Source organism: Melanostigma gelatinosum (assembly GCF_949748355.1).
Source record: "Melanostigma gelatinosum genome assembly, chromosome: 19".
In the NCBI taxonomy this organism is placed as follows: Eukaryota; Metazoa; Chordata; class Actinopteri; order Perciformes; family Zoarcidae; genus Melanostigma; species Melanostigma gelatinosum.
This window is the reverse complement of record NC_136652.1, coordinates 20,586,451-20,610,929: the sequence shown is the minus strand read 5'-3', so window position 1 is coordinate 20,610,929 and position 24,479 is coordinate 20,586,451. Positions and strand designations below refer to the sequence as shown.

At 43.7% G+C, this 24,479-nt stretch overlaps 3 protein-coding genes across 3 annotated transcripts; all 3 read right to left on the bottom strand.

Moving 5' to 3' along the window:
- Window positions 1-556: 556 nt before the first annotated feature.
- zfand3 (zinc finger, AN1-type domain 3) lies at window positions 557-8,793 on the bottom strand. Its single transcript, XM_079290653.1, has 6 exons — window positions 8,402-8,793; window positions 5,189-5,229; window positions 3,330-3,518; window positions 2,909-2,977; window positions 2,643-2,813; window positions 557-2,535 (listed from the first exon to the last, which is right to left on the bottom strand). The coding sequence occupies exons 1-6, from the start codon at window positions 8,467-8,469 to the stop codon at window positions 2,381-2,383; spliced, it is 693 nt and encodes a 230-aa protein (XP_079146779.1). The 5' UTR covers window positions 8,470-8,793; the 3' UTR covers window positions 557-2,380.
- A 1,761-nt stretch (window positions 8,794-10,554) lies between these two features.
- Window positions 10,555-18,615, bottom strand: btbd9 (BTB (POZ) domain containing 9). The gene is made up of 11 exons (XM_079290992.1): window positions 18,481-18,615; window positions 17,741-17,949; window positions 17,100-17,463; window positions 16,055-16,322; window positions 15,712-15,931; window positions 15,083-15,202; window positions 14,408-14,517; window positions 13,973-14,162; window positions 13,066-13,173; window positions 12,350-12,428; window positions 10,555-12,129 (listed from the first exon to the last, which is right to left on the bottom strand). The coding sequence occupies exons 2-11, from the start codon at window positions 17,923-17,925 to the stop codon at window positions 11,935-11,937; spliced, it is 1,839 nt and encodes a 612-aa protein (XP_079147118.1). The 5' UTR covers window positions 17,926-17,949; window positions 18,481-18,615; the 3' UTR covers window positions 10,555-11,934.
- A 1,360-nt stretch (window positions 18,616-19,975) lies between these two features.
- Window positions 19,976-23,532, bottom strand: LOC306793430 (uncharacterized protein). Its single transcript, XM_079291057.1, has 9 exons — window positions 23,476-23,532; window positions 22,863-23,198; window positions 22,470-22,736; window positions 22,295-22,372; window positions 22,039-22,122; window positions 21,925-21,953; window positions 21,622-21,663; window positions 21,038-21,106; window positions 19,976-20,443 (listed from the first exon to the last, which is right to left on the bottom strand). The coding sequence occupies exons 2-9, from the start codon at window positions 23,119-23,121 to the stop codon at window positions 20,336-20,338; spliced, it is 936 nt and encodes a 311-aa protein (XP_079147183.1). The 5' UTR covers window positions 23,122-23,198; window positions 23,476-23,532; the 3' UTR covers window positions 19,976-20,335.
- Window positions 23,533-24,479: the final 947 nt, after the last annotated feature.

The following is a 24,479-nucleotide window of genomic DNA, read 5'->3' as shown; positions in this document are numbered from 1 at the left end:
CTGCAAAGTAATATCCTTTCATCCCCTATTTTGGATCTATATTTGAATAAAAGTTAGTTTTAACCCATTTCGGTGGAAACCAACTGAACTCCGTCACCACAAAAGGCTTAAATTAGAGCTTAAATTATTATCAATCATTATGGGAGACGCTCTAAACTGTGACCTCTCATTCAGAGTTATCCTTTAATGACAGGCCAATCCTGCTACTTTCTTAAGCCAGTGTAGTGATGCTGAATCCCGGGCGGACAGACGCATTAGACGTTACATAAAAGATCACGTTATGACCTACATGCGCTTTAACTCCGCTGGACCTTTAAGCTCATAACAATGAACGCTGATGGATATTCTGTCGTTTTGTTCTTAGTTTATTGTCCTCGTTTCAAACAAATCATGAGAAATAAAACCCCACACACACACGCACACACACGTTATTCCTCAGCAGAAAACAGAACACGATGAAATTAAAAAGGAGAAAATAGGACAGAATTATGTTCTTGCTTTTTTTTTTATTATACATTTAACTAAATATGCCACTCTATGCTAAGGTGTAATGCCACTCTATGCTAAGGTGTAAGTAACTCAAACTGATATAAGGTTAAATAATTTCTTTTCTCTACAAAGGTACAGAACGATATTCCATTTCTTCCATTTCTCATTAGCACTCAAAAACAACAACAAAAAGGAACAAAGTTTTCCAAAATATGAAAATCAGAACCAGAGCTCCCTTTCTGCTCGGCTGTGTTCTCATTGGATAAGAGCAGAGGGGTGCTGGGAGGAGGATTAGCATAGTTCAGTGGCGTCTGCTCACCTCCACCCAAAGTTCATTTGCAAACTAAATTAAATTAAAAGGACGCCGACGGATTTTCCCGACGTTCAAGAAAATCTTCTGCTTCGTGTTTCTCCAAATTGAAAAACCAAAAAAATATACAATTCATCATCATCAAATTGCATTTTCCTGTGATGCCGAAGAGAGTCAGTACCTGTATTAAAGAAATCACAACTTGTACTTTGAATGCGCCGACAATGTGTGATTAAATTATATTTGATTTTGGTAGAACACACCTTTAGGAGAGGAAGGAAGAGAGGAGTGAACAATATGCACAGCACAAAGTCCTGCGTGGGCTGATGGGGGGGGGGACAAAGCCAAAATAAAAATAAATTAAAAAACCTACGAGGGGAACCCACTCGATTTAAGAACCCGAGGCGTCATCGCTGGAGAAGAGTCGGATCAATTCGGTGAACGCTCACTCGCAGCAATGACGCAATCAATGTGAAAAGGAAATTTCAAGAATTATTTTCCCCCAATCTGAAAATGAAGTGACACCTAATCCCTCCCACAAAACACAAAATAAGAAATAAATTACAGAACAATTTAAAGGGGAGTGTGACCTTTAAGGTTGACACTCCTGACAGCCGCAGACACTCGGGGGTGAACTCTGCTTCTGAATGACTGAATGGCGTTTTGGGGCGAAGGACGCGTTCCTCTTCACGTAAAACAACGGCACCACTCTGTAAGTGGAAAAGGGGGGAGGGCGGAGGGGGGGGGGGGGGGGGGGGGTCTGCTACACAGAGGATTTCTTGGCCATCAAGTGTGGTTTTCATTGGATGTTTATGTCAACAGTCCGTGTGAGCAGAGCCAGGGATTGGCTGTATTGTCCTCCACGACACCGTGGTCCAGCAGTAAAAACAGAGCCGATCACCAGAATCACAGCAGCCTCACCGCACTCAAACACACCGATGCTGGTACCATGCACGGGGCAAGACACGGCCAGCGATGCTGCACGTGGACCTAAATGTAGGTGGAAGAAGAAAAATACAATGGAAGAGGAAGAGGAAGGCGGGGTTACAGGTTTGATACTCCAACCCCGGTATGACGACCTGAGGAGTGGTCGTGGGATAGAGCCGCGACCAAGAGAGGGACAACAAAACAAAAAAGAAAAAAGATTACGCTGTCGACTGAGGATCCAAACGGATCAGTTCAGCCAAACGCTTCTGGGAGCGCGAGCAAAGAGGAGGAAACGTGCATAATGTGCGACTGACTGGATGAGTCTCTGCGGCGCCCTGGGGGGGGGGGGGGGGGTTGGGTTAAGGCTGTGTGTGTGAACATGCGATACTGAACGTGGCCCCTGCACAACAGCCAGCGGGGCCCCCGAGCGGGACGCTCCGACGCAGGAAGTCAGGACATCAACAGGGCGCCGTCAGAGCTCAGATCCAGAATCGTCGGCTTCAGATGCAGGATGTTACCACCGCGCTGCCGCCGCCTCCTCCTCCTCCCCCCCACCCCACCCATCACCCCATTTGTCATTCCTCCTCGCTCTCCTTCCTCCTCCTCCTCTTTGTAAGCGCCGCATCTCTTAACTGGATGGCCGGTGGCGGTGAATCAGGAGCACTCCTCCCCGATGCGTTGGCACGAGCGGCCCACCTTGCGGTCCAGCTTCACCATCTTGAGGACGGCCTCCTCGCGCCCGCGGCCCAGATGGTCGAACAGGCAGTCGTGCTGCTCGGGGAGACGGTGCAGCATGCAGAACACGTAGCCTGGGGGGGGGGGGGGGGGGTGGGAGCAATATGGTTTGCCATAAAATACACACATCAGTGCTTGACCGGTTATTTCGACATCAAACATGTGAAACATATCTCCATACCACAGCGACAGGAGCCCAGTTCCTGCTGCACCAGCTCGAGTTTGGTTTGGCAGCGGTAGCAGCGCCGGCGGTTCTTCTGCTTGGGCGTCCCGCGGGCCTCCTCGCCGTCATCCTCCTTCTCCTCCGTCCGCGGCCGCTTCGCCGGCGTCTCCTCGCTCTCCGAGCCCGACGCTGAAATAAAAACAAACGGCATGGATGAGGATGAGGATGGGGGTCGGGGGGGTTACGCAGAGCCGCTGGCGGGAGGAGCAGGAGGCCGACCGTACCTGCTGATTCTCGGGGACGTTTTGTGGGTGTGCAGAGTGTTCCTTGGGCTGTTTCTGTGGACGACGTTCCTGCAGACGGAAAACCAGGAGACACGTGAGACGGGATGTGAAGCGCTGTCTTCCCATGAATCCGTGTTACTGATTAATAAAATGCTCCCATGCTCCCTACTTCCCTTCGCTTGTTAGTGAAGACTGGTGACTGAAACGTCACATATATCAGGAATCTTGTTTTTTTATTCATGTCTGCGAGTAAAATTTAAAGGTTTACTTTACAAAGCAACTAAATCCCTTTGAAAGCCCAATAAAAACGACAGAATAAACACGTGTACAGTCTTTGAAGGTGTTATGAGGGTTGTTTTCGTTCATGTGGACATCATGAAAACAGAAGAAGAAGAAAGCAGCGCGTGTTGTCCCGTCTCACCTTCCCTCGTGCTGCTGAACGTGGGCGAGGGCTCTTCGGTGGGCGGCGGCTCGGAGCAAGAGGGCGGCGACGACAACGGGGATTGGCTGCTGCTGCTCGTCTCGCTACTGAAGACCGCCGACTGGCTACTCCCGGTGCTTTGGATCGGCGTGGCGGTGCAGTCCTCCCCCGGCTGCTTCTTCTGGATGTCTGTGGTCAAGGACAGCGAGTAAGCGAGCGGGGAGAAATGTAAAAATAGGACGGGGGGGGGGGGGGGGCAGATACAGAGAGAGAAGGGGGAGGAAGAGGAAGAGAGACGGCACAGAAAGTGAAGATGTACATACTTCTTAGTGTTTCTTAGTGTTGATTCTAAGCTCTACTATTGGCATTTATTTCCACTTTCAGAGGCTTGAAACGTGGATTAGGAGTTAGAGGATCCAGTCCATGAAGATGATTGAGCTGCTTCAGTGGGGGGGGATGTGGAGAGCCCACCAACACACTAACTGTGAACTAAGAAAACACGCGACTCAACCAGCCAGTCAGACTTCCTACGTCACATGCACGAGCTCTCTGCGTTTGGTTTGTCCGTCCTGGGCTTCTGTAGAAACATGGCGGACTCGGTGAAGAGGACCCACTCTGCTGTGTGGATGCAACGCGCTCATGCTAAGCTAACGTAGGAACAACGACTCTTTGTTTCAGGTGATAATGGAAACATAGTGATGAATATTACATCTAATTTTTCTGCTGGTAAATCCTGCACACCGGCCCTTTAAGAGACAGGCGTTAAAACGCAGCGCTTGCTCAAACTGAAGGAGGTTTTGGAGAAAGACGCGGTCACCTTGGAGCCGCACGTCCGTCCTCTTCATCAGAATGATAATCTCAGACGGTATCCATCCGTGGGGGATGTAGTCTACGTCTCCCCCTCCGGCGGAGGGTGGAGGTCAGCCTACATTTGGGTTTCTCCTCCACATGTGGACTAACCCACTTCTGCTCAGCCTCTGAGTATTGAGTCTATTCTGAGCGCCGCTGCCGTCTGTGATGCTCCAGACTCGGAGCCCTTGAGGTCCTTTCTGTCTGCCGGCCTCGCTGTCTTGCTTTACGTAAGCCTTGAACATCGCGATGGAGCGAGACTCTTATTTCCCAGAATGACTTCTTGGCATATTTAGCATTCTTCACTTATATCAGCTTGCACACCGAGCCTGAACCCACTGTGAGATATTTAATTTAAATATAAATATATATATTTAAATATATATATATATATATTTAAATATATATATATATATATTTAAATATATATATATAAATATAAAAATCTCTCCTCAAGTATGAGGCCCACGTGACGGGCAGGGCGGGACCTGAACGGGCGTCCTCTTGGAGTCCGGTATCCAGCTCTTCTTATACGTCCATGTTGCCGGCAATATTGGGTTTTCATCAGCTGTAACTGAACAGGACTCCGACAGCAGGGCTCAGCTGTGCTCCAGCTCTGGTTTAGATGGAGACTGAAGTGTTAATTCATAGCCAGGCCACCTCGGCATGAGGGCAAGATCCGACCTCGGGGCGTACGGACTTGACAGTAGAGTCGCTTTGAAAAGAAAGGCGTAACCACGAGCCGAGAGCAGCGTTGAATTCAGTGTCCTCTGGTCTGAACGTATTATTCTCCTAAGCCTGCATGAATCAGGTCCTTTGCATTCGTTAACTCAGTCGAGCATCTTGAAGTGATGCACAAACATGCTGACTTAATGGCAGCTGTCTCTGTCTTTCCTTTTTACAGGCCTTAGACACTGCTCTACCTCAAACATATGTACCGAACGGTCCCCCGCCATCGCTCCAATCAGAGCATTCCTTTAGTCATTTCAGAAATACAGAGAAAAACTTACCAGCAAAACATTTGGAGCAGAGGTTCATGGTCTCACTGGACCTGCAGAGAGAGGAGAGAGAAAGAACATCAAGGACCTCCTCAGACTCCGCTCCACACGGGAACGGCCGTTTCCACACAGCGTTATTTATGACACAAACCTAAAGACACGACCAGGGCGTGGCAGACGAAGAGAGATGCTGGACACAAATGATTCACGATGCTAAACCACCCGTGGAAGAACGAATGAAACACGGCACGGCCTCGTAACAAACACCGGTCGCTTCCTCCAACATCTCACATGATACTAAAACATCACATCCCGAGCGTCAACCATAACATCTTTCATAATCGCTTCCAACGTTTCATCTCAGCGACCTTCTTCTCTTGTTTTGGTTCGTCATTCGAGGCCTTTGTCAATAAATGGATGTGTAATGGATGTTTCACTTACAGAGTTAGGTCCTGCAAAGGCCTCTGTCAGTCACCTGATTCAGTCATGACTGCACAGTGAGCCAGCCTACTTTAGCAACAAAAACAGAGTATTGTTTTTAAACTTTTATTTTTGGTACCGTGGCAGAGAACCACACGGACACAGGGGGAAAGCATTGTTGACACACAGATCAATAATGTGAACAATTCACGTCGGGAGCATCGGCGCGACGGGCAGCTGGATAAACTTGTCGACCTTCTTGTGGTTTGAAACATTTGAACTTTCATGGTTCGGTTCCCCGGTGTCTTCTCGGCGGTACCGTCTCCGGCAGGTGTGCCGGCGTCTTTCCCTTCGCCGGAGCTCTCTTCAGAGTGTTCGCGCCGCCACAATGCGGCCATTTTCTGTCAGCTGGGACTCGCTCAGATCACCGTGTTCAGCTTGGTGCCGAAGATGTCTCGTCTCTGAACAAATGGCTCGACGGTGCAGGTTTGTTATAGCAGCTTTATTGCTATTATAATCAGGGTTCATGACCATTAATGTCCATGAACCTCACACAACTTTGAGGCATATTTTCACGACCGCACAGTCTCCTCAATGCTAAATCCTACATGACAAAGTGGTAATAAAAACACACGTCATCATTTAAAATTCATGACAGGCAGGGGACCATGAAAACGCCAGCTTGTGTCCCAACATGACTTGTAGGCGGGGCTTGATATTCCAGGTTTTTAAGCAGCTGAATTGGTTCCTCGTTTGATGGAATAGAGGAAAGAACCGCCGCTGGCTGGTTTGTCACCGGGATGAAGAATCCAGTGACGGGGGAGGTTGACAGTTGATGGAGCAGCAGGCCGGTGCTTAGCTCCATTAGCACGGCTAGCTAGCTAGCGCCCCATCGGCCATGTTGGAAATGTCAAAAGTTTTTGACACACGGCGGATCCTGGTTTGTCCTCCAGCCGTGCCTTCTAGTTACTCGTCCAAATGGAGACGCAACTAATCGCCATTTTCCTGAGCAAATTGCACAAATTTACAAAAAAAAAAAAAGTTGACTCTTTCTATTGAGCAATTGACTCAAAGTAAATATTTCCTCGAGCCGAGAAAAGTGATTTTTTTCAGAGCAACTTATAATATATAAAGAACTACCAACGCCAAGATTCTTTCTAAAATCAAAGCAAAAATGTAAATTAAAACAATCGTTTATTGCCTAATAAACAAAAAGATGTGTGACTTTACGTAAATAACTTCTGTAGACATGATGAAAAGACCTGACGGGAGTATTCGGTCACGCTGCCGACAGAAGTCAAACATGCTGAGGTGCTTTAAACACAACTTGTTCATCAGATAGCAGCATGCGGAGAGTGTGTGTGTGTGTGTGTGTGTGTGTGTGTATGGGGGGGGGGGAAGACAAACACAGATAGCACAGAAAGCAAGCCTTTAACCTTGAACCGAGGCTGCAAGGGTTTTCAATATTTGACACGTTCGGCAACACCAGATAAACGTTCCAGTCGGATAACACATCTTCATCCACAGACGAAGAACCAGTCAATCACACCTGTCTGTGTACACCTGATATTAATATTAATTTGCCTTTTTTAAACTGACAATAATTTCAAATCTTTGTGGAAACTGTGTCACATAACAAGTGCAACAAGAGTGAATACAAAGAAGGGTTAGTGCTCTGAATTAAGCACAATCCTGCTTATTAAACAAACACAAAAACACTGCATTTAGAATTAATAAAAGAGCAAAAAAGATCATTTAATCCTTCCAAATGTTAAATGTGACCTTACTGGAGTATCTCCCCGAGAGGCCTCGCGCTTCAGTGACACGTGAAGAGGCTGTGTGGGACGGGAGTGTTGCTCTGAGCCAGGCCGTACCGCGCGCATGCACACACACACACACACAGTTTGCTTGCACCACAAAATTAAGGCAATTGGGGCATGGGGCTGGAGGGAGGGAGTCTGTTCCCAAATGACAATCATATGACAATGTTCTGTAAAGACAATACCCCCAAAACAGGGGGGGGGGGGGGGGGGGTGCATTGTCTTCCTGGTTGTATTTGACACCCTAAAAACATCACTAATATTAGAGTACAGGGGTGTATACTGTGTCTAGAGTCAGCTTTATAGTGTTATATGGTGGTTCGTAATATTATATCACTATAATATATATATTGTAGTCTTTGTTTCCAGCTGCTTTAATAACAACCAGCAGCCCTACAGAGAGGAGCAGCTGTTTGATGGAGTAAGAAGGTTTAGTGTGCAGTCATGTCTCCTATGAGGTAACACAGGAGACATCAGTGAATCACATCCGGTATGCAACACACTGACTGTTAAAAGGGTGTGAAATAACTCTATAAGAACTGCTGGATAAGCACTGCTCGGGGTCTGAGGACTTAACTAAAGTGTTAGTCGTTTTAATGTTGCTTTTCTGTGAGGTGACTGAAGATAACTGCGGTGTGAGGGGGTTTAAAAGAAGGAACCTGCTAGCAATAAATCATGTTCTATCTCCGGGACGTCAAAAATACACCTTTAATGCACAATGTAGCGCGATTTAAAGAATATTAGCCCGGGTTTGGCTCGATAAGTGGGTTTTTACACACGTGGAAATGGTGGAAATGTAGCTAATTTTCTTACGCTATTGAGGTTTATTTATTAGATAACTTCTCCCAACCCCCCACCCTCGGCCTGCTCTACAGAACAACAACAATGGGTTTGGACTAGTTGGATATATATTTATATATATTTCATCCGGATTTACCTTTTCTGGCTTTTAATCTCGTTTATATATCGGGTTTTTAACTCTTACCCCCAAAATCCACAGGGACACCGTGGAGGTAGACTCGGAGGTTTGCTTCGTTCACTGGTGTCTCCCATGACTTCCAACACAAAAAAAACAACGCGAGGCCGGGGATGAGTCCGGGGCCTTGTCGAAAAAAACCGATCCAACACTCAAGTTAAACGGAAAAATAAAATTATGAATGTCCCCTTCTTTTCTTTTAAAGTCCACAAGTCGGTGAAAAAAAAAAGGTAAAAAAACCCATCCGTTAAGTGGAACAAAACGTCTCAGTTTGAACGGGAATCATTGAACGGCACCTCGAAGCAATCAGCTGGACGCTGGACGTTACGACCGACGAACAAAAAGAGGTGGAGGAGGGGTGGCGTCCTGGTGTCGCGACACGAAAAAGCTTTAAAAAAACAACTAGCTGTCCACCGATGTGGATAAAATGTACTTACGACGGTGTTAAGTACGCGGGAGGGTACGTGAAAATAAAAAAATAAATACATTAAGTCAGGCCCCCTTCTCTTTGCTGTTAGTGTCCACCCCTATTCACACGTCGCTGGTGCGAAGTACGCTGGGCCGGAAACGCGTCCATCAAAACCAGAAATGTCAATATTGCCCAACGAAAATGAAGGCAAAGACAGGGCCACAAAAGTGACATTTAAATGATGTGTTACGCGACTAAAAGCCGATAATAGTTACAAAGTAAACACTATGTGTCGCTGTGTTCAGTTAGAACGAGTAGAAACACGGAATGTGTAAGAGTTAAGCTAGCTTTCATCACTGGAATCCGTTTTTTAAGACATAACTCACACATTTGAATTTAAAATGAAATAAACTTGAAATGGGATTCTATCAAACTAGTATCATCAAATAATAAATATACTCCTCTGAGCAGCATAACAAGCTGTAAATACAGCCATGACATATCACCTCATAAAGCGGACACCGTGAACGTGTTAGGAAAGAGTTGTCTCTTTACACACAAAGCAGAGACATTTGATTTGCAGCCATGTTTTTGGGAGACGTAATGAACTTAAGAGCGACATTCACTCTATTTTAAGCTCAAATTTGTTCTCCACCAACCTCATACATATCTGGCTTTTTAGATGTCAAATGCTGCTCACCAAGAGTGGCTTATCTTCTCAGACTGCTTATTGGAGGTGGAGAGGTAGCATACAATGCTTTTATTCTTTGAAAACATCTGCCTGCTGCAGCTGGAAACCACAAACAATTAACTGAAAGACAGTTAAAATAAAAAGCTCAGACGAGCAGTTTGTCACTACAAATGTGGATGTAAACATTAAGTACAAATGGATGTTATCCCAGGACGGAGTCTGAAGGCTTTTAGCTGACTGATTAAAGTTGGGGATATTAACAAACAAATAAGCAATTATTCAAATGACCACAAACGCCTCATCCTGAAAATGTTGGGTAATAATACTGCTTGGTGATTATATCTGAAACAAGACCCACAAAAGGTGCAAAACAACCTCATTAAAGTGCAACTATGTACATATACTGTTCTTCAGTTCAACAGTTAAAATCCTGTCCTGGTTTAAAACCTCGGTTGTTGTTCTTAAAGTCCGGGACAAGAGAAGGGTAATAATTTAAAGAGACAGAAATAAGCAAGACAAAAACAAAACTACAATTTGAACTTCAAAATTAGAACTTTCTTTTAAATGTTTCATGACAGTAAAACAGCTCCGTAGGCAGCATTTACACATCAACATGTTCTAAAGAGCTGCCGGGGGGGGGGCATCAGTGCCACGAGCGTGATGATTGCATGTCGACGGGTCGGTCACCACCGCCGGTCTGCAGCAGACGACGGAGATCACCGTATTGCTCGTACCAAACACCTCCGCTGTGTTCTCCTCACGGCAGCGATCCAGCCAGGCAGACGGGGGTGAACCCTCCCAGCAATAACACAGCAAAAACACTGTCGTCCGTTTCCATATTCACATTTTTGACAGGCATGTTTTGAACAAGAGGCAGTGAAATATATATATATAATAATAATAATAAATAAATATAAATATATATATATATATATATATATATATATATATATATATATATATATATATATATAATAATAATAATAATAATAATAATACATATATATATATATATATATATAAATAAAGTAAAATTCTACACATACTTAAAAGTGAGATGGGGTCCGGGAGTTACAATTTAACCTGAACAAAGCCCTGTTTCAGTTATCTGGTTGCTTATTACGGAAGACTTCATCCAACGACGGGAGCTCTTCTAACATGAGTTATAGAAACAACAGTGGGTCACCAGGGTGGTTCACTATTACAGCTTATTCAACATCAGACAAAAGCTCTGTTTGTTTGTTTTAAAGGAGTTTTTCCAAAGACAAAACTGCAACATCAGGACACAACTGAAACAAACAGGAAGCTGCAGCACTGATGGATTCATTTCAAAATAAACCTCCAAAAAAAAAACACAAAAACAAAAGCAGATGGATCCAAGAGCAAGGAAGCGTTTAAATCAATTTGACATAGAAAACTGAAAGTTACATAATCCAGCACTCCAGTACTGTACTTTAGCTGTAACCTGTATTTGCGTGTACTCGAGTAAAATAAAGTGCCGACAGCAGCTGCTCCTGTGTATTTACGCTCTTCCTTTCAGCCCTAGTGCATACATCATTTGGTCCGAGCCCAAAAATAATTCTGACAACCCAATTGATTTCCCCAAAGTCATTTGTGCTAAGCTATCCAAGCTCTTAAAATGCTAAATTAACACTGAACTCTAGATTAGTTTTCTTTTTTTTGACGTATGAACTTTAACCATTAAAAAAAAGTCACACCAGATTTTGGTTTCGGGTGCGAAAGCCCGTCAACAAATACTCGACAGCGATATTACGTCATATGCAAATGCATAACTGGATTAAGTGCAAATTGCATACAGATGCCCCAGAATGCATTTCAGAATGCATCAGCTCCACAGCTTTGGCAAACCTCTGAAGAGTTGGATTCCAAACTTTGAAAAATACTTTGACTGATACTCGGTTATTAGCGCGATGGTATGAAAAGTGAGTAGAGTTGTTCTCAGACGCTTTCTTTAAAAAAATAGCTCGTTTCAGGAGTAAAATCCGTCTCTTTAGGAAATATGAACGGGTAAATTCAAATAAGCCCCCCCCCCCCCCCCACACACACACACACAGGTGTTACTGCTCTTTGGTGGGACAGTAGAACCACGCTTCAGTGTGCGCCTCGTCTTTGGAAAAGTAAAGATTCCACTTCGATGATTTCAAAAAGGAAAAAAAAGAAAAACTTGAGTCCCAGTAGCTGAAAAGTACCTTCACAAAACTGTGTGAGCCGTTGATGATGCAACACCAAACCCTCTGCTTCAGGACTGGAGGACGCTGCTGCTACAGACACACCGGTCTCTAATGTTGCACTCGTGACGGAGGGACCACGCGGGCTGTGACGACGACACAATCGCCGCTAGCAGCGCGGCAGCGGCGCGGCCTGGAGGATGAAGGCTGTGCAAAATGGCATTCTGAGGTGTCCCGCTCCTCTAGACACCTCCTACTGATGGGACTGGGAGGACGATGAAGACGGGGGAGAGGGCTGGGAGGGCAGCAGGCTGTGTGTGCGTGAGGGCAGCTGGGGTCGCGGCTGCGGGGAGGAGGACCTGGAGTCGTGGGGGTCGGGGCCCGGGCTGCCTTCGTTCACCTCCGTGTCCACCTGGGCCGGACACTCGAAGTGAACACAGTGGAACACCTGAGGAGAGATCAGAGTCAAACGCTGACGGGAGAAGATCGATGCTCGAGTTTGCTCGTTGGTGAAAGATGATCTCATTCAACTACCAGCCAGCGAGACATGAGATACTATTAATATCATATTAATCCAGACGGGTGTGAAATCAGTTTAGGTACCCGGGGACCTTTGCCTGACACAGATTTAGTTCAAATGTATGATTTTGTGTTTCCTGTGCTTTCACCTCATTAGCCGTGTTGTGAGTCCCAACGATACGGATGAAGGAAGCCGGCTGCTTATCAAACTTCAACGTCTGCCACGATCTGGAAGAAAACATCAGAACAGAAACATGAGACATCAGGATTGTTTCTCAGTTTACAACATTAACGTCTGTTATGATAACATGTTCCTGACACGGTCCGGATTATTGTTGAGACAGTTTATCATGAATTGGTTGATTTTAAGATTTTGGGCAATCTCGCTTCCATCACGTCTTCTTTCAGAAGAAAACATCCTGAATACACATCTAGGTGTTTGTGTTCCGACTTTGTCTGTTTACGTCTGTAGATTTCTTCTAAATTCACCAGAAGTTAGCATTAGAAAATGCCTCATTTGCATATTTAAACATGTAATTTCAGAAAAAAACGTCATACAAAAAAGAACTGCCTTAATGTCAGTAATCACCTGAGGAAGTTCTGTGGTTATGCCTGTTCGTCTGTTCACCTGAGGTGTCTCCACAACATGGAAACGTTTAAATGTTTGACATTAAACTGAGGATGTTCTGGTCCTGAAAGCTTCAAATCTGGTCTACCTACAAGGGCAACAGCAACATCTCGATGTGGCTCAATGTCCCTTTGTACGTTATCAGTCAATAACACATACTTTGCTTAATTTCTCGATCAGAGTGTGAAGTTATTGAAGGAAAGAGTAACGGAGCTGTGGAGGAAGCGGGAGCCTCACCGACATGCCTGCCTGGTGCGGTCCACCACCTTCGTCCACTGCTGCTGGTTGCTGGAGACCTCGATGTAATAACTGTACGAGCGCTCGTCACAGTCCCACAGCAGCAGCCTGAACAGGAAGAGGACCGGAAGGAAGCATTCACCCGTTTTGGACAAAACGATCTTCAAAATACATTTCCCCAGTTTCCATGTGTTGTTCATTTATCTCCCGTTTGTTTTTCTACAGTAAAACGGTTTCAAAATGTTTGACGATGTGGCTGAGGTTGACTTCATTCAAGGGAAACTTTGCCGTCTTTAAACCGGCTTACGCAGACGAACGTCCGCCGGATGAAGCGAAACCAGCTGACGGAGTTTTGCAAATCCCTCGTGTAAATGTGCACACGCTCACACACGCTGTTTCACCGTGAAATACGTCACAGTGCACAACAGACAGATGTTAAAGTGAGAATGTGTAACTCACTTTGGGGTTTTCAAAATAATTGTTTACAAAGTATTGGGGCTACAATTGTGAATGAAATATATTTTTCTTTTATTTTTGAAATATCTTAAATTCTTGAGGGTAGCTTAATTGATAAGGACTACGACTACTACTACTACTACGACCACTACTACTACTACTACTACTACGTCAAATAGCAGTCATCAAACCCAAAGCACCACAATATGACACAATTATAAAATAGTCATCATTTTAGGTTTCGTAATTGTAATAATAAGCGACAAACAGCGAAGATACAATTCAAGGAACTTCAATGTCCTTGTGGCTTAGAAAAGAAGAATTCAAATACAAATGAAAAGTACATGTCAGCATTGCTCTGTTAGCATCGTCAGCATGTTTAACTCCCGCTGGAGAAATGAAATCATTTCGTTTTTTGTCTTTACTCGTGTTATGACGTGGTCAGACCTACCTCAGGGATCCGATGGAGTACGGCTGAGCCAGCTGGATGACGATGGCTCCGGAGCCCAGCTGGTGGCAGGTGTAGCCGGAGTCCCAGTCGTAGTTGCGCGTGTCGCCGTTGAGCAAGGCATTTCTGCAACGGCTCACGCCTTCAATGACACTGCCGCACAACGCGATGGTCGCCACGTTCTCACCGGGCACTGCAGACATCGGGCGCACGGTCACACACTTGTTCTGCTGCGATCGGCACTTTGTTTGTATGAAACGGGTCTCGCTCACTGCTTTTAACCTGAATAACTTCAACACAACTCCCGAACCAGACATTACAAGCAAACAGAGGAACGCTAGGATGAAAGCTGAATGTCTGAAGCCTTTGAAGTGAAGTTAGTGAAGCAGATTACACATGTAGAAAGACAATAGGTGTGTTTCTGTGTCTGCGACTTACCCAGAATGCCGTTCTCCAGGGTAAACGAGCGGTTGGTGAACATGCATTCAAAAGCCACGAGGTGGAACACCTTGTTCACTGTGTTGTGTGTTCCCACAATGCGAACGTACCTGAGACAAAGGGAGACATCGTGAAGGCGAGATGCATCGCAACACTATTGTTTTCGACAAACCTTTATGGAAAGCTTGAGTCATATGTTCTGACGTCTGTTTGGATGTTTACACACCGTTATCTCAAACCATGCACGCCTAAAACACATTATCTCCAATCTGGAGAGTCTCCAACTTCACCTGTATTTGTGCAACGAGGTGAAAACAAAACACCAAAATACTGTTTGAAAATATGCTTCTCTGTCCTCTGCCAGACAAACACAAGAATATGAACCAAATCAACTACGGAAAAACCCATAAAACACAGACTGTAATTGCTACGAACACCAGGTTAAGACAAGTGATGGCACAGACGAGCCCTTTGTGTTTGGAAAGGGCTCGATGGCAGAACACCAGAAGAGGTTGAACTAGCTGTGAGTGCCTGCGTTTCTTATTTATGAGCCCTGCTTTCTTGGAAAAGGGCACGGTGAACGTGCACGGAATGCTACAAAGTACATTTTTCCACAACAGCTCGAGCCAACGGATGATAACTGATTCTGGAGTCAAATGGATTCGTTCAGCTTACCTGCAAACTCGTGGTGTGAAGTACAGATCCTGCCAGGAGCGGCAGAGGTACTTTGTGTGGTCCACAACACGCACCCAGTCCAGCTCATCCATAGACACCTCGATGTGGTACGAGTAGGACCTGAAATAATCAAGGAGGGCGTTTGAAATCACACAAACATGACGTACAATCATACATTCTCACTACATGATTATCGTGGCCAAAATAATTCATGTTAAACATATTATCCCGATATCTATAGAAAGTTAGAAAACAAAAATGATCATCTTTAACTTTCGTCTCTTTTTTAGTAAACTAATTGCACTGAAAATACGAGTGTCAGGAGGTGGAGCCGAACTGTTTGTTTGGTTTGTTTGTTTGTTTGTATATACACACACACACACACACACACACACACACACACATACATACACACACACACACACATACATATATACATACATACATACATACATACAACATGATTTAAAAGGTGCTGTTCACATCATAGGTGTATTTTTAACATGGCATCAATTTGTCATTGTTATACATCACGGTATTTTGCATATTGTACGTCTACAGATTAAATCCAAGCCCTGTTATGTTTGTCCGTATCTTCCCTTTGGTTTGGGGAGGTCAGCCTGTCTTACCGACTGTCTCTGTCCCACAGCAGCAGGCGGACGTGGTTGATGATGGACGACTGGCCCAGTTTGACCTGGATCCCGGCCCGCCCGTCATCCTCGATGGGGTGCCTGGAGAAGCCGTGGTCCAGGTCGTAGTTCTGGGTGTCTCCGTCCAGCAGCGCTGACTTCAGCTCCCCTTTCATCACCTGAGCTCCGTACTTCATGGTGGCAATGTTCTCCTCCGGGACTGAAACCAGAGCAGAATAAATGTGCAAATGAATACATGAAATACACAGGTAATGCATGAAAAACACAGGCATAAACTATACAAAATGTTTGATGTGATAACAGTAAAGGGAGGAGCACTGACTCAGCATGCCGCGGTAGTTGAGGTCCATGTTGCGGCTCTCGGAGCGGGTCTTGATGGCGTCCAGCAGGTCGTCTGGGCTCAGCAGGCCGGACGGCCGCACCACGTTCAGCATCTCCGTCAGAGTCATGAGCGGCAGCCGCACTGCAGACATCACTTCCTGGGTGTCGGCCCCCTCCTCGTGCTGCCGGCACCAGCGACTCAGCGCCTGGAAGATCTCCTTCTCGCTGGCAGCAAACGAGTCCCGCCTCATCACGGTCAGCAGAGCAGTCTGCAAACAGGTACTTTAACTTTAACTTAAGTCAAAAACACCAAACATGCAGTGATTACAGCGTCTTAGTATTTGCTTGTTTTCCTGCATTTCAAATCCATGTAAATATAAATACTATGTTTCTTTACCGTTGACCAAACAAGCAAGTACTTTTTTTAGGCTCTGAAAATGATATTTTATTGGTCATTAGTTTTTAAAAAACAAATGGATAATAGATTAATTATAAAAAATAAATACATTGAGACAAGAGTGGATTACTTGATAACTAAAATAAGAGTGAGATGCATCCACACTGGTTCATGGAACAAGATCGAGTCAGAGCTGCAAACATGGGAGGAAGAATATCTTTGTCTGGGCACGTCATGTTTATGCGTTGTGAGCTGAGCTGAAGTCACACGTTAGATGTATTGAAATGTTCCAACAGCCATCAATAAATCAAATGCTCTAATAAAAGAAGAGAGGTGAATCTGGTATCTGTGGCTGTAATAGCAGGACTGTAATAAGGCTACCTGCCTTCCTGTGCACACACTGTATGTGAACCCATGGCGCGTCACACACACCTGCAATAAAGGCTGATCTCTGTATGGTAGAAATCACTTACCTGCCACTAGAGGTATCTCAGATTTATGTTACAACAACGGCATACATGAGATATATATTTCAAACCATATTTCACAATGTATGGAGAAAAGAAGGCTTCCTTAACGTAAGAATGAACCAGACGCAATACTCATTACAACTCTTCATACACCATTCTGTAATCCAGCAACCTCTTACCTTGGAGAGCATGAGGAAGCCGTCAGAATTCAACACTTCGGGTCCGTGTCGGTCTATGTAGGCGCAGCAGGCTGCACTGAGCGCGCTCAGAGAGTACAGACTGGCCACGTCAAAAACCAGGCAGACGTTGTTGGTGTGCAGGACGGTGCGGAGGAACTCGGAGGTGGAGTCCTCCAGCGGCTGGAGGCCATAGCGGTGAGCCAGGCCCAGGAAGTCCAGCAGCACCTCCTCCCGGGCGGAGCTGAGGCTGGCCCGACCCGTGTACAGGTAGTTTAGCAGCATCGAGAAGGCTTCAGCCCGCGTCTCCTCTAAACGCACCTCGGCCTGGGGCTGGGACTCTTTCATCCCACCATACAGCAGGGCCCTAAAGGGGCCAGAAGAAGCAACAAGGTAGTAGTTAATATGTTATTCCAGTGGCCATGTTTTTTCTTACTCTGCAAGCTTTGGACCGTCTCAACCGGCTGCCAGCAGTCTCACAAACATGGCCATGCACTCTGACAAACATAAAGAATAACAAAAACTGGCAAGGCATCAAGGTTGTATATGTAATGTCATATGTATATCTAGTAGTAAATACTCCTTGTGCACACAAATATAGACGACACAAGTGAACAATGGGGGTTTGAGTCATTAACTCTTACCTGAAATAGTGACAGCGAGCTGCCAGGATGACGCGGTGCGCCGGGAACCGCTTCCCCTCCACAACGAACGTGACATCGCTGTACTCCTCTCCGAGCACCAGGGCGCCCAGCTGCTCGGACAACAGGTGGATGTGGTCGATCTCCGACACGGAGGCCAGTGGGCGCAGAGGGTGGCTGTTACTCATGGTCCACGGCTACTTGAGTCACATCTAACACATGAGGAAACGTGTCAAAGTCAAGGCACAGCACGGAGCTAATCAGCTTAATTAATATTGTACTTTTTACTACATCTCAGAGGTAAACATTGTACTTTTTACTGTACTACACCTCAGAGGTAAACATTGTACTTTTTACTGTACTACATCTCAGAGGTCAACATTGTACGGTTTACTGTACTACATCTCAGAGGTACATATTGTACCTTTTAAACAAGTTTTAAATCACAGCTAGCTTAATGCTAACTAGAATGTGTTGGAATCTAACGACAACCGTAAACATACGTAACTAGTAAACTAACATTGGGTTACAAAAACCCAGTATTTGTCCATGTACGTTGCTCCCATTTCAGCTAAAACAACGCAATGAGCACGTTCAACATGCTGTGATAGCGATAACAAGCTTAATATGTTGAGCTTTCTTGTTTACAGCCGACATTTGACACCGAAACAAACGTTAGCTTAAGCTAGCTAGCAGCGCACCAATGGTTCGTTTTCATTGTTCATTCGTTGTTTTAAACTTACCGAGCAGCTCTCAGTCACTCCGTTGTTTCACGTTAAATAAAGATGATTTTAAAAATAATACATTAAAAAATCGAGTGTTTTTTTCCCACTGTACACGAAAATTCAGCACCAAATACACAATTCTTCCAAGATCACATAAACGGAAACTAATTCTGGGTCAACGGACGTCAACTTCCGGTTCGTCAAACAGTTTTCAAAATAAAGGTCCCCGAATTACTTATTCTTCTTTGGTGTTTTCCCCCTAGCAGTTTGCATCCTTTAAGTGGCTTTACTGCCCACTGCTGGATTTAATTGCAGCTGTTATCACATTGTTTTACAGACAATCCGGTTGCTTCTAACAGCTAAATTATCCCCTTTATCGTGTCAATACTGTTGCCACTGTTTGCGTATTTTATTACTTTAAAATTGTAATATTTATTTCCACGTTTACTTTAGTTGTAGTTTTTGTTTATTTTGCACAATTTAAAAAATACACAAACAGAGGCACAAAATCCCACTGGGCTTATTTGAAGCCTCCACCTATATAGTATTGAAATGTCACAATATTATAGAGAAAATGAATAAGATAAGAAATATACGTAACATTGATGACAAACTAAAAAATGCTGCTTACATGTTAATACATCAGTACAAATATTATAATATATAATAATGGCTATAGCTCTGACGTTTTGCCTATATACTAATTCCTGTTACTGAACACATACTTATAATGGAGTATTTTTAGATAGTGGTTTTGCTTCTGAATACGAATTTAAAAAAAACAGTGACTGTTCACTGTTAATGTAAGTTCATGGTATTCATTAGCAGTCTTTTTTTGTGTGTGTTTTTTTTTACTCAACCCTGTCCTTTAAGATCACCTTGTTTTTTTGTTTCAACAGCTTCACCAACATGTCGTGACTTGACCCAGTGGAGTACACTTCCTGTGTTTTGTGACGAAGGACCTGAATACTTCCACCACCGCCAAATATAACATGACTGATACACACATCAACTCTGAGTAGAATGTGTTTGACTCTGCAGTGTGAACTGTTCTGGCAATTCACAAAGCACTTGACAGTACAGCGACATAATGAATTAAAATGACCGTACAGTAACTCAGCTCATTAGATCCCTGTGCCGAACCCCAATCATTCCTGGATGGAATTAAAATCAATGAGGAAGATAATCCATGAAGACATTTTGCTACATCTTTCTTCTAAATGTGTTAATTCTTAAAGAGACATGCATGATCTACTTCCTGTATTCAGCAGTGTAATTTCCTCATCATGACTTTCTTCCTTTTTTATATTCTTACTCTTATGTGCACCACTTCCCTCTTACCGACTCCATTATAGTGATTCAAAGATACTGGAATTCCACAGTGTTCAGTCATTCAGCTGTTTAATAAGTTTGCTTTGAATACTCTGATAAAAGGAGACATAAATGTTAAAATCATTGCATATCTAACAATAAAAGAAGCAACTTGGAAAATAAAGAAAAAGATGATGAGAAAATCAGCAGAATTGCTCAAGTTTGATTAAAATAATTGCTCATGAATAAATTACAGGCAATACATGTTATTGAAACACAAAAAGCAACTTACTTACAATAACCTAAGATTAGCACTTCCATCTCTGAGCACAACGAAGTGCACGAGAGCAAGTTCATCAAGCAAAATGTGTATATATGTATATAATATATTATGCTCATTTATATTTTAAGCAACCACCCATATACATGTTGAGATACTACTTCTCCTTTTTACATTGAGACACCAGTGAGACTTCACCTCCTTCTGAAAAGGAAGATATTCACATGAATCCATCCAAAAACCACCAACAGAGAAAAGCAGACATGAGTTTGGTCTGTTTGGTTAGGTGATGGCAGCGTAGAGGATGCTGGGATCAGCGGAGGAAGCTTTCACGGTCGCGTATGTCACCGCATCATCATCATCATCATCATCATCATGTTTACTCCGACCCTGATAGGAAACAGCACAACGTAAATAACACAACGTAAATAACACAACATTCTGGTGGCGGAACATGTGATGTATCATCACATGTGTATCATCACAACATGTGTATCATCACATGTGTATCATCACAACATGTGTATCATCACAACATGTGTATCATCACATGTGTATCATCACAACATGTGTATCATCACATGTGTATCATCACAACATGTGTATCATCACAACATGTGTATCGTCACAACATGTGTATCATCACAACATGTGTATCATCACAACATGTGTATCATCACAACATGTGTATCATCACATGTGTATCATCACAACATGTGTATCATCACAATATGTGTATCATCATCACAACATGTGTATCATCACATGTGTATCATCACAACATGTGTATCATCACAACATGTGTATCATCACAACATGTGTATCATCATCACAACATGTGTATCATCACAACATGTGTATCATCACAACATGTGTATCATCACAACATGTGTATCATCATCACAACATGTGTATCATCACAACATGTGTATCATCATCACAACATGTGTATCATCACAACATGTGTATCATCAGAGAGCTCACCTGGCCTTTACGGTTGGTCTTCTGTTTGTAGCTGACGGAGGCGTAGGAAACACCTTCTTCAGGATCCGCCTGCACAGAGAGGACACCGTCATGGCTGCTCATTAACATAAACACATTATGACAGAAAAAATAAGTTATTTTGGGGGGGTGGTTGGATTTGTAACTTCCTGTTTTACCCCGCGCTCTCTTCTGGTGACTTCTGGTGCATCATCTAACTTCCCTTTTTATCTTTAATGCACATTCTCCCACTCTCAAGACTCTACAGCGTGTCAGAATCTGTTATATTTCAGAGGAAAAACACACATTTCCAACACGTTCTCATTGTGTCACACGCTGGTGCTTTGTCAGAAGCATGGCGACACTTTGTAATGCAGCGAGTAGCCCAGCGGCCGGTTGCAGTAAACCTGTGGTTGGCGTTGTGAGTGAGGCAACAACACCACTTAGTTCGGTTTAGGAACAGCAGCTTTAGCTTCAGCGAACTAGCCAGCTGTCTGCTAGTTAGCTAGCTAGCTTGTTAATTCCATGCTTTAATGCTACACTGCTTACAGAAAACAGCTCTGTAGCTTTGTAGCATGTGATCTCACCGTGTCCTGGCTGGTCTCTGGAGCGGGGTGTGAGGTCATTCCCTGCACAGAAAGCATTTTACACTTCAGTTAATTCATATGTTGCCAGGGTTCCAAGACAAACAAGACCTGTGCTGCAACTCATGCTGTTCATGGTTGAACAACAAAAGCATAAATTAGCTTTGGCCCACTTTTTTTTTGCTTTTCCTCACAATCACTTCCTGTTGCTGCAACCACTTTGTTTTAACACAACACAGGCCGTACTGTTTATCTGTTCTCAGATATAGAATCAAATGTATGGTGAAGAACAGTTTTTAAACTCACAACGTTGCCGTCCGTCCGTGTTGTGTTCACTGAAAAGGCAAAAAAGGTGGTTGAAAAGTTATACAACGAAAATACAGTATTCTCAAAATGTGTTAGTTTCATCCATTCTCTCACCTTTAGTTCTCTTCCATTTGATGAGAGCCACAGTTATTATCAAGAGTGCTACTAAAACCACAGCCACAATGACGTACCACCAAACTGAAAAAGAAAACACAAATGTTGAAGGCATATTGTCTGCATCCTTCTGTTCTGTTGAAAGCTGAAACTTTTGGAGCAAAAACTGGATTCAATGAAAAGACATCTGTAGAGATGTGGTTGAAAGTTCCACAAAAATACAGAAAGACACATAAAATGCTGAGTCACTACTTACTGCTACTGATTGCAGGAGGTGTCGTGGTGTTACCTGCTTTAGTGACGTCTTCAGTTGTTCCTGTTATTGTGTCGTCACCTGAACACATTAACACAACTCAACAAAGAAAGAACTTACAATACGTGAAGAAAAGCATATGTCAGTTTCTTTAAAATGTTCTCACCTGTTTTCTCACCTGAGGGAGAATTTCTGAAAGAAAACTGCTGCACTTTGTGTCCTCTGGTCACTTCACACTGAAATGAATTAAACCTCGATGTGTAAATGAAATGAGAAGTCAGAAACGTCAGAGAGGCGGAGCAGAAAGACTGTGATGTCTTCAAGTCTCTCTTGTCTTCTTCCACATGTTGACCCTGAAGCAGCCACTTCACTGTGTGATAACATCGTTCAAATGTCGACACAGAGCATCTTAACGTCACCTCATCACCGTCCTCGTGTTCAGTCACTGGAGAAGATGGAGACATTGTGAGAGAAAGAAGAGTAACTTCATCACTATAATCATGATTATTATAATGTTTCAGTATGTTGTTCTGACAAGACAGTTTGAAAACATCATGATGTAAATACTCACTGGTAACAACAGAGAGAACAACCTGAGCACTTGGACCTTGTTGTTCTCCTGATCTGAGCTGTCTGCAGTGATAACGACCAACATCTTCATCTGTGACATTCTTTATAACCAGAGAACATTTCTCTGAAACACTCAGTCTGTCTGATTTATCTTTGGCTGCTTCATCAATCTGTCCATCTCTAACCAGACCTACTACTTGTCTGCTTCTTGGAGCATCGAAGAGCCACGCAGTAGAGTCACAGTTCTTATTGCCATACATCACACTGTCACAAGGCAAAGTGGCTTCATCTCCATCTCTCACAGTGACGGAGGGGACAAGTTGTCCTGTTGCTGCTGCTGAGAAGAAGAGAGAGAAATAAAAAGAACAAAGAGAAATAAAAACATGACTTTTAATGTCAGTGTGAAGATCGTTTTAGATCCAACAACAGTTTACAAATGTGCCTCATCGTTGGTTTCTAAGAGTTCATTAAACTCACTATTCACCTCGATGGAAAACAAACACACGACTTCTCTGTCTTCTTTCAATGAAGGTTAGGTTATAAAATAACAATGATCTTAATAAATAAGCTTTTTAATGTTTCTGTAGTCATATACACATTATATGTATTCTTACCTGTAAACTGAAGCACCAGAATCAGAGATAAAGAGGTTTTAATCCATCTGAATTCAGACATGGTTCTTCTCCGTCTCTTGTCTCTCTGCTTCTTCTACTCGTCTCTGAACTTGTTCTGTCTTAAAGAAGAACGTTGAATCTACTTCCTCTAATTAGTAAAGTGTCACTTCCTCCTCCCTCTGTTCTCTCATACGTCACTTGTTGCTTTTTTGATTCACTCATGGCCGACATGAGCAGATGTGAAGTTCACACTGACATCAAGTATCTGGAATTAACACCAGTGACAATTTAACCCTTTGGGGGTTTGCGTCAATAACATCCAGACCAGACAATAGAAATGTAACTGAACACAGATCTTGATGTTAAAATGACTGCATATCGAACATGAACAGCTCGTTGCATTGGAAGTTGCTCAGTGGCTCATGGAGACAAAATGGCTCGACTGCCAAGTGATGAAGATTGCCGGCATCATCTGCATCCATGGAGCCAACAGCAAGCGCTCTAGCATCTCCTTTAACCACACCTCTCAGCCGCTCATCATTCACATGGAGGAAAGAAAATAACTCTGGCTCCGGCAGTTCATGCCCTTTACAACTTTTAGGACCTGATGATTGAAATAAAGAATATTCAAGTGTTCAACGCCATTAGGGCTGGCTCCACACCGAACATAATAATGGACACAAGGAAAGTTCTACTGCACGTTAGTTTATTAAAATAAACACATGACGATATGAAAACCAAATACCAAGAACCACAGAGGAGCTGCTGCAGCAGAGGAGAGAGAGAGAGAGAGAGAGAGAGAGACAGAGAGAGAGAGAGACAGAGAGAGAGAATGAGAGAGGGAGAGAGAGAGAAACCTCAACAACCTCAACCACAGAGGGCTCAACAGGAAACACCAATTTGAAACAGGATGTAACAAAGTGCAGTATTAAAGATTCTACACATGCATACATGAATGCACAAATACTCAAACATGCACATAAAATATACAAGCACATGGTCTG